This window comes from Oryctolagus cuniculus, chromosome 11 (assembly GCF_964237555.1).
Source record: "Oryctolagus cuniculus chromosome 11, mOryCun1.1, whole genome shotgun sequence".
Taxonomy (NCBI): domain Eukaryota; kingdom Metazoa; phylum Chordata; class Mammalia; order Lagomorpha; family Leporidae; genus Oryctolagus; species Oryctolagus cuniculus.
Window position 1 is genome coordinate 57813805 of NC_091442.1, and position 9480 is coordinate 57823284.

A 9480-nucleotide genomic window follows, 5' to 3' on the forward strand; every position below is an offset into this window, starting at 1 on the left:
GTGGCTGGAGACACCTGCTCCCTGTGACTGCAATAGGGTGTATGATAGGGTTGGCAGGGTCTTTGGGCAGTCGCTGTGTCTGGTTTCAGAGGTTCAGGATTCCAGTGCTCACACTGAGGAGCACGCAGATCCTTCATGCAGTCAGTGCCTGGGCACTGTGGGTTCACCCAGGGTGGTTGGTTCGTAGAGGAGGTCTGACTCTTTGATCATGCCATCAGGTGGGATCATATCCTGCCCTCTGCTGACTACAGAGAGATCTACCATGTCCAACTTGAGCGTCACCTGGGATTCTTATCCCACCCTCGAGCACTGGCCAGAGCTCTGGCGCCACCCAGCACATGCCTCTGGATGTTGATATTGAAGAGAAATCAAATTTAAATATTGGAAATGAAAAATTCAATATGTTAAATAGAAAATACAGTGGGAAGCCTTAACACAGACTTGGTGAAGCAGAAGAAAGAATGTCAAAGCTAGAAGACAACTACTTGGAAATATCTAAGTCAGACAGAAAAAAAAAAGAAAAGAAAAAAAGGAGAAAAATTAGAAAAACCAAAAATAGTGTTCAAGATTTATGGAATACTATGAAATGATGAAACATATATATGTTAGGAGTTCCTGAAGGTGTGGAAAGAGAGAATGGATTAGAAGGCCTTTTAGAGAGATAATAGCAGAAAACTTCCTTAATTTAGAGAAAGATAGAGGTATCCAAGCACAGGAAGAACATAAAACTCCTAATATACATGATCAAGAAAGACCTTCACCATGACATATTATAGTCAAACTTTCAACAGTAAAACAACAAAAATATTCTAAAATGTGGATGAGAGAAATACCAGATTACCTTCAGAGGATCTCCAATCAGACTAACAGCTGATTTCTCTCTCTCTCTCTCTCTCTCTCTCTGACAGGCAGAGTGGACAGTGAGAGAGAGAGACAGAGAGACAGAGAGAAAGGTCTTCCTTTGCTGTTGGTTCACCCTCCAATGGCCGCTGCGGCTGGCGTGCTGCTGCCGCACTGTGCTGATCTGAAGGCAGGAGCCAGGTGCTTCTCCTGGTCTTCCATGCAGGTGCAGGGCCCAAGCACTTGGACCACCCTCCACTGTACTCCTGGGCCATAGCAGAGAGCTGGCCTGGAAGAGGGGCAACCTAGACAGAATCCGGCACCCCGACCGGGACTACAACCCGGTATGCCGGCGCCACAGGTGGAGGATTAGCCTATTGAGCCACGGCACCAGCCCAGTTGATTTCGCTACAAGCTAGGAGAGAATGGAGAGACATAGTCCAAGTCCTAAAAGAAAAAAAGTCAACCCACAATACTGTGCCCAGAAAAGCTCTCATTTATAAATGAAGATGAAATAAAGATCTTCCAAAACAAACAGAAAATGAAAAAATTTTGTCATCACTTGTCAAACCTTACAGATGATCCTTAAGGATGTGCTACACACAGAAACAGAGAAAGATAGTTAATCTTAAGCAACAAAACAAAACAAAACAACAAAAACAATACTGGAGGTATTACAATACCAAATTTTAAGACGTACTATACGACAGTTACAATCAAGACACCATGGTATTGGCACAAAAATAGATGTGTAGACCAATGGAACAGAATAGAAACCCTAGAAATTAATCCATGCTGCTAAAACAAACTAATCTTTGACAAATGAGCTAAGACCAATGCCTGGAGAAAGGACAGTCTCTTCAACAAATGGTGTTGAAAAAATTGGATCTCTGCATGCAGAAGTTTGAAACAAGATTCCTACCTTAGACTTTATACAAAAATCAACTCAACATGGATCAAGGATTTAAATATATGATCTGATACCATCAAATTACCAGAGGAAAATATTGGAGAAACTATGCAAGACATTGGTATAGGTAAAGATTTCTTGGGAAAGACCCTAAGAGCATAGGAAATAAAAGCAAGTATAGACAAATGGGATCACATCAAGTTAAGAAGCTTACATACTGCAAAGAAAACACTCAACAAAGTGAATAGGCAACTGACAGAATGGCAGAAAATATTTTCAAACTATACAACTAATCAAGGATGAATGCCCAGGATCTATAATGAGATCAAGAAACTCAACAACAGCTATAGACAGAGAGAGGTAGAAAGACAGATCTTCCATCTAGTGGTTCACTCCCCAAATGGTGGCAACAGTTGGAGCTAGGCTGGTCTGAAGCCAGGAGCCAGGAGCTTCTTCTGGGTCTCCCACGTAATTTCAGGGTCCATGTGCTTGGGCCCCTTCCACTACTTTCTCAGGCCATCAGCAGGGAGCTGGATCTGAAGTGGAGCAGCCAGGACTTGAACTGGTGCCCATAGGGGATGCTGGCACTGCAGATGGAGGCTTAACCTACTATGCCACTGTGCCAGCTCCAATACACATTTATTTACATATTAATTTTATAGTTATATATTTTAGGGCTTAGAATATAATTGACCATTTGCTCTGATATATCCTTAGATTTTACAAAGTTATCCGATAAGTACAGAATTAGGAAAAGGAAATTGAAATCTTTTTCTGATTAAAGTAATTGACATTTGGGAAGTTTATCATATTATGTGCCTTCATTTTATTAAGATATCTTATAGTCTGCAAATGAAAGGCTGGATTCACACTGATCCAAAAGTATGCACTTCTTAAGTTATTGATTGAGCTTCATTAACCTAGGAGTAAGCTTTATCAAATAACCTTGAATTATTTCTATTGAAAGATATTTCAATATCAGACAAAATAGACTTTAAGATAAAAACTATTAAAAGGCAAAGAAGATCCTTATGTAATAATTCAATGATCAATTCAACAAGAAGATGTGATTATCATAAATGTTCATGCATCCAATACTAGGGCACCCAGTTTTATAAAACAAATGGGAGAAAATATTTGATAACTGTGTATCCAACAAAAAATTCATATCCAGAGTATCTAAGGAGCTCAAGAAACCTCACAACAAAACAAACAATCCAGTTAAGAAATGGGCAAAGTACGTGAACAGCCATTTTTCAAAGGATGAAGTTCAAATGGCCAACAGACACAGGAAAAAAACAGCTTGGGATCACTAGCCATCAGGGAAATGCAGACAAAAACCACAATGAGGTATCACTTCACTCCAGTTGGAATGACCGTTTTTCAAAAATCAAAAAATAACAGATGCTGGACAGGTTGTAGAGAAAAATGTACCCTAATACACTGCTGGTGGGAATGCACATTGATACAACCTTATTGAAAACAATATGGAGATTCCACAGAAAACTAAAAATAGATGTACCATATAACCCAGCTATCCCACTCCTGGAAATATAACCAAAGGAAATGAAATCGGCACATGAAAGAGATACCTCCACTCCTGTGTTTATAGCAACTCAATTCACAACAGTAAAGATATGAAATCAATCTAGATGTCCATCAACTGATGATTGGACAAAGAAAATCTAACATATGTATATATATTATATGTATATATATGATGGAATATTACTTAGCCATAAAAAAGAATGAAATACTGACATTTGCAACAAAATGGGTACAACTGGAGGTAATTAAGCTAAGTGAAGCAAATCAGATCCAGAAAGACGAATATAAAATATTTTTCCTTATTTGTGGAAGTTAATAGATAAAATATAAAAATCAGGCCGGCGCTGCGGCTCACTAGGCTAATCCTCCGCCTAGCGGCGCCGGCACACCGGGTTCTAGTCCCGGTCGGGGCGCCGGATTCTGTCCCAGTTGCCCCTCTTCCAGGCCAGCCCTCTACTGTGGCCAGGGAGTGCAGTGGAGGATGGCCCAGGTGCTTGGGCCCTGCACCCCATGGGAGACCAGGAGAAGCACCTGGCTCCTGGCTCCTGCCATCGGATCAGCGCGGTGCGCTGGCTGCAGCGCGCCGGCCGCGGCGGCCATTGGAGGGTGAACCAACGGCAAAAGGAAGACCTTTCTCTCTCTCTCTCTCTCTCTCTCTCTCTCTGTCCACTCTGCCTGTCAAAAAAAAATATATAAAATCATTTCAATTAAAATTTAGGTGATTTACAGAAACATTCTGTGTCCAAAACACATAGCATTCACTAATAAAATGTGAAGGGCTCTCAAGTATATTAGATTTTTCTAACTCTGAAATTTTTCTAACATTGAAATGTTGTGTAAAAGCAATAGTCAAAAAGGTTAAAAAGAGATTACACATAAAACACTGGAAGTTGAGAGGGGATAGTGGGAAAGACAGCAGATTTTATAGGAGAAATCCCAGAACAAGAATAGAGAACATCTGGCTTAGTAGTAATTCACATATAAGGTCAAAATAAAACAAAAGAAAAATTAAGTTTTTTTTGACTGTCAGATTAAAAAGAAACAACATAATTCAAAGTTTTCTTTAAAAAAGGTTATTTATTTGAAAGGCAGAATTGCAGAGATAGAGGGAGAGACAAAGAAAGAGCAATAGAGCAATCTCTATCTGCTGGTTTGTTTCCCAGATGGTCTCAACGGCCAGGAGTGGGCCAGGCTGAAGCTGGGAGCCTGGAACTGCATTCACTCCCAGGTAGGTGGCAGGGGCCTAAACACATGGGTCATCCTTTGCTGCCTTACTTTAGCAGGGTGCCAGCTAGGAAGTGGAGCAGCCAGGACTCAAACCGCTTCTCCAGTGTGGGATGCTGGTGTTGTAAGTGATGGCTTAACCCACTGTGCCACAATGTTGGCCCAGGCAACAAAACTTTTTTTTTTTTTTAACATGAACATCAGCAAAATAGAAAGCATTTGATTGCTGCTGAAAGCAGATCTTGATAGACATGCTGGACATTGCAGAGATGAGAAGGGTATGGAGCAAGCCCATATTTATCTTTTACATTTTGAAAGGATGTTGGAAGGTAAAACAGGAGGACTCATGATAGCTGCAGAAAGCAGAATACTGGGGAGAAGCTCTGATAATCAGATTGGGGTGGGGAAAAGTTTCAAAGAATCAAACAGGCTTAAAATAAAACTTTTAACAAGGAGTCTGTCCAAAATAACTTTGTGATTGTCCCGCGAGTATTGAACAGGTGAGGATCACACTGTCTGCTCTCATACAGCCCTCATGGGATGGCTGTAAAGTTAGTTCTTGTTAGGAAATTTAATTAATCTATTTTCAGCCCTCTCTCAGAGGGACTTCCTCCTCCAAGTTCTGAAAAACTTTATGCTGCAACCCTCCGACACAGATCTGTGGGATGAGAAAAACACACTAATGCGGACTCTGGCAGCCGATATTTTTGGAGGTCCTCGGGGATCAGGGAGTCTCGTCGCTCGTCTTAAATTTCCATTTTGTTCCCATCTTCACTCAGAGGTCTGTGAAACACATCAGCATGGGGACGGAAAATTTTCATGGAGTTTGATCTCCCAGATTTGTTGGCACGTACTCAATTTGGGTACTGAGGTAGTCACCGTTCTGCAAGACAGCTGAAGAGTTGTCCATCACTTTCACTCTTTGTCCAGGAAGACAGACACAGCAGTTCTTTGGACAAAATCATATCAAACGAAGAGCAAACGTTGACACCAGGTGCTGTAAGATTAGAGTCCTGGGCCTTGCCCTTGAGAGCATGGTCGCGCCCTGCTGGTGAGAGTTGTTATTTTACTGGGGATTATTTGAGATAATTTTGACTTTGTCATTGATAATTTTTATTTGTCAAATACATCTTCATTTCTAGGATGAAATAGAAAAGATTTGGACTCTACAGTTTCATGTAAAAAAGTTCCTAAGACAGAAAAGAGATATCAATTCAGGTAAGAATAACCATAAAACAATAATATCTATTGTTATCCTATAATGAGATATCTAAGAACATTGTCTAGATATTAAAAATATGTTTTTTCTTGAGTTTAATAATGTATCCTGCCAAAGTTAAAAATGACCAAGATGAGAACAAACTTGGATAATTCACGGTCCATTGCTTGAAGGAAAATCGTGGCTAAACTGGGCTGAGAACGTGATCATTGATATAAAAATATAGTCCTCGTGGTGTTTATTAGCTCATCTTTCTTATTTCACTGCTTGGAAAAAATCTCATTGTCATAAAATCCTCCTCTGATCTCCATTTCAATTATTTCATACCGACTACTCACTATTCATAATTCTGTATTCATGGAGATTAAGATTTTATAGTCTTTTTCTTCTGCAGTTTTACGTGAAAGCGGTAAGCAGCACTGTGCAATTGTACTCAAGTAATGAGGATAGATTAATCAGCTTTTTCTCACAGGCCCATTCACCACATATCCTGAATCAAAAATCGTGACGCCGGGTGATTGTTTGGTATTGCACTCTTGGTACCACATCTCGTATCAGAGTGCCTGGGTTCAGATCCCAACTCCATCCACAGTTCTGCTAAGGTGTACCCTGGGGGCAGCCTGTAAGTGGGAGACCCATCTCAAGTTTCTGGCTCCTGTCTTTGCCCTGGCTCAACCCTAGCTACTGCAGGCATTTGGGGAGTGAACTAGTGGATGGGAGATCTCTGTCTCTCTGACTTTCAAATAAATAACATATGTAGTAAGTAAAGGCATTAAAAAAAAAAAATGACACAATGTGGCCAGAATACATAAGGGTACTTTAAAAGGTGCAGAAAATGGAAATAAAAATATGTTTATATTGGTGTAGGTAATTTTGAAATTTATGTGTAGCTTGTTCATATTCACATTTTCCATGAATTTTTGAGGATATTGTGGGCCCATTGAGTCAGGCTTGCTCTCAAAAGCTTGCCTGTGATCTGCATGATGTGCTCATAGAAAGCTCAAAGTGTTAGCATCTCCAGCTAGTACCTTGAAAATGTGTTATTTAAAAAGCTAGACGTGCGTGTATTTACTTGTACTTGTCACTTAGTAATGAACTCGAGGCAGCTTTATATCACACTAAACATTTTATTTTATATCCTGTACTATCTCATCAGTTAAAATTACATTCAATTCTTTTGGCCTTCATATTCTGTCTGAAACATAATAGTTGCCACAGACAGACCCTTAAAATGTTGAATGGACACATTAATGCACAATTAGACAGTTGGAAATAGATTGCCTTTGAAAAATTAGTAGGTTGCTTTTATATATACTCAAAAAAGCAACATAAGATTTAGTACAATAACTTAAGTTTTTTTCTTCTCTTTCCTTTTTCCTCCTCCTCCTTTTATTTTATTTCAAAGTATGTTCAAAAAACAAGGCCTATAAGCTTGTGAAATTTTTTAAAAGATTTATTTATTTATTTGAGAAGCAGAGTTATGGACAGAGAGAGGGAGAGACAGAGAAAGAGGTCTTTTATCTGCTGGTTCACTCCCCAGATGGCCTCAATGGCTGGAGATGGGCCGATCCAGAGCCAGGAGCTTCTTCTGGGTCTCCAACGTGAGTGCAGGGGCCTAAGCACTTGGACCATCTTCCACTGCTTTTCCAGACCATTATAGCAGAGAGCTGGATAGGAAGTGGAGCAGCCGGGACTTGAACCAGCGCCCATATGTGATGGGATGCTGGCACCACAGGCAGATTAACCTAATAAGCCACAGCACTGGTCACCAGCTTGTGACTTTTAAAAATAGCTTTATTCAGATTCATTAACACAAAAACTTGTACATATAAAGGTGTAGAGCTTAATGTTTTAAGATTTATTTGCCTTATGAAATCAGGCTAACCAATTCCAAACTTGTGATTTATTGCAGAAGAAAGAAATGCATGTGAAATGGTTGATTGCATTTTAAACGATATATAAGTAAAATAACATTTTGGTAATTTAATTTTAGTTGTTGGAGTCTGGTAGAAAATTTATGTTACCTTGTAGTGTACATTTAGTTTCCTTTTCCTTTATTTTTTATTAAGATAGTAAAATAAAATATAATTAAAGAGAAAACTGTGTGTTAAGTAATAAGTTAAAATTTTAGGCAGTATCTTTTTCTAAATATTAGGAACTTCTCAGACTTTAATATTTGAAATTGCCATCTTAATCAAAAATGATATCTTGCAAACCATCTATTATGACAAGGAGAGAAATATAAAAAAGGATCAAGTTACATTGCATTGAAGTTAATGCCAATGTTCAACACAAAATAGTTTGCCTTGAGTTCAGATTCCATGTTAACCAGTTATGTTCCCCTAGGCAAGTCAAACCATCTCTCATCTTGAGTTTGCTTGTGTGTAATCTCAAGAAAATGGATAATAGATAATAGATGAGAAAGCATATCAGTTCTGAAGTCTTCTTTGATGTGAAGTATTGTTTACGATAGAGTAAATTCATTTGCTGACTTTCTCTCATACCTTGAAGCAGAGTTTGCCATGGGTGACAAGGGAGGAAACAACCACTCGGAAGTGACTGACTTCATCCTTGTGGGCATCAGGGTCCGTCCAGAGTTCCACGTTCTCCTCTTCCTACTTTTCCTGGTTATTTATGGGATGGTCCTTCTGGGGAACCTTAGCATGATTGGAATCATTGTGACTGATCCGCGGCTGAACACACCAATGTATTTCTTCCTAGGCAACCTCTCCGTCATTGACCTCTCCTATTGCACAGTAATTGTACCCAAAGCCATGGCCAACATCCTCTCTCAGAAAAAGACCATATCCTTTGCAGGTTGCGTGGCTCAGCTGTTCCTCTACGCACTTTTCATGGTCACAGAGGCCTTTGTCCTGGCAGCCATGGCCTATGACCGCTTCATTGCCATCTGCAACCCACTTCTTTACAGCGTGCGTATGTCACGGAGCGTCTGTGTCCAGTTGGTGGCTGGTTCCTATCTCTGTGGTTGGGTCAGTTCCATCCTTCAGATCAGTGTAACGTTCTCTATGTCCTTCTGTGCCTCCCGAGTCATTGATCACTTCTACTGCGACTCAAATCCTATTGAAAAGATCTCCTGTTCTAACATCTTTATCAACAAGCTGGTGTCGTTTAGTTTGGCGGTCCTCATCATTCTGCCCACGATTGTTGTCATTGTAGTATCTTACATGTACATCGTGTCTACTGTTTTAAAGATTCCCTCCCGAGAAGGGAGGAAGAAAGCCTTCTCCACTTGCAGCTCCCACCTGGGGGTTGTCAGTTTGCTTTATGGGACTGTCTCCTTCGTGTACCTCACACCTCCAAACAACCCAGAACTTCGCAAAGTAGCCTCAGTTTGTTACATTTTGTTCACTCCTATGTTGAACCCTTTAATCTACTCTCTAAGAAATAAGGATGTTAAAGATGCTGTGAGAAGAATCCTATGGAGGAAAAAAATGTTAGTCTAAATCAGCTTCCATTTGCTTTACTGGTTTTTCCTTCAATTGACTTTGTTTGCCTGATCTTCTAGATCTAGGAATTTCAAGTTCAACCTCATTTAAAGTAAGAAAGAAAGGTCACACCACCTCTCAACTCTTCTGTTCCACAACATGGATTTTTTTTTCATTTTATGTTAACAATAATTGTAGATATCTATGGGGGTGCAGTATTAATTATTTCCTGTATAGAACATTCCAGATAAATTACTTTCTTTCCCACAAGGAAAATATGAAAATTCTGGGCA

The 9480-nt window shown here is 39.8% G+C and overlaps 1 protein-coding gene across 1 annotated transcript; it reads left to right on the top strand.

Annotated features, from left to right (window-relative positions):
• The first annotated feature begins 8263 nt into the window (after nucleotides 1–8263).
• LOC100342029 (olfactory receptor 9K2-like) lies at nucleotides 8264–9205 on the top strand. Its single transcript, XM_002711043.3, has one exon. It carries the CDS (start codon nucleotides 8264–8266, stop codon nucleotides 9203–9205), a length of 942 nt encoding a protein of 313 aa, XP_002711089.1.
• The last annotated feature ends 275 nt before the right edge of the window (nucleotides 9206–9480 follow it).

Excerpts from the sequence above, each read along its gene's own strand:
- LOC100342029 (XM_002711043.3), top strand. The coding sequence starts at position 8,264 with ATGGGTGACAAGGGAGGAAACAACCACTCGGAAGTGACTGACTTCATC.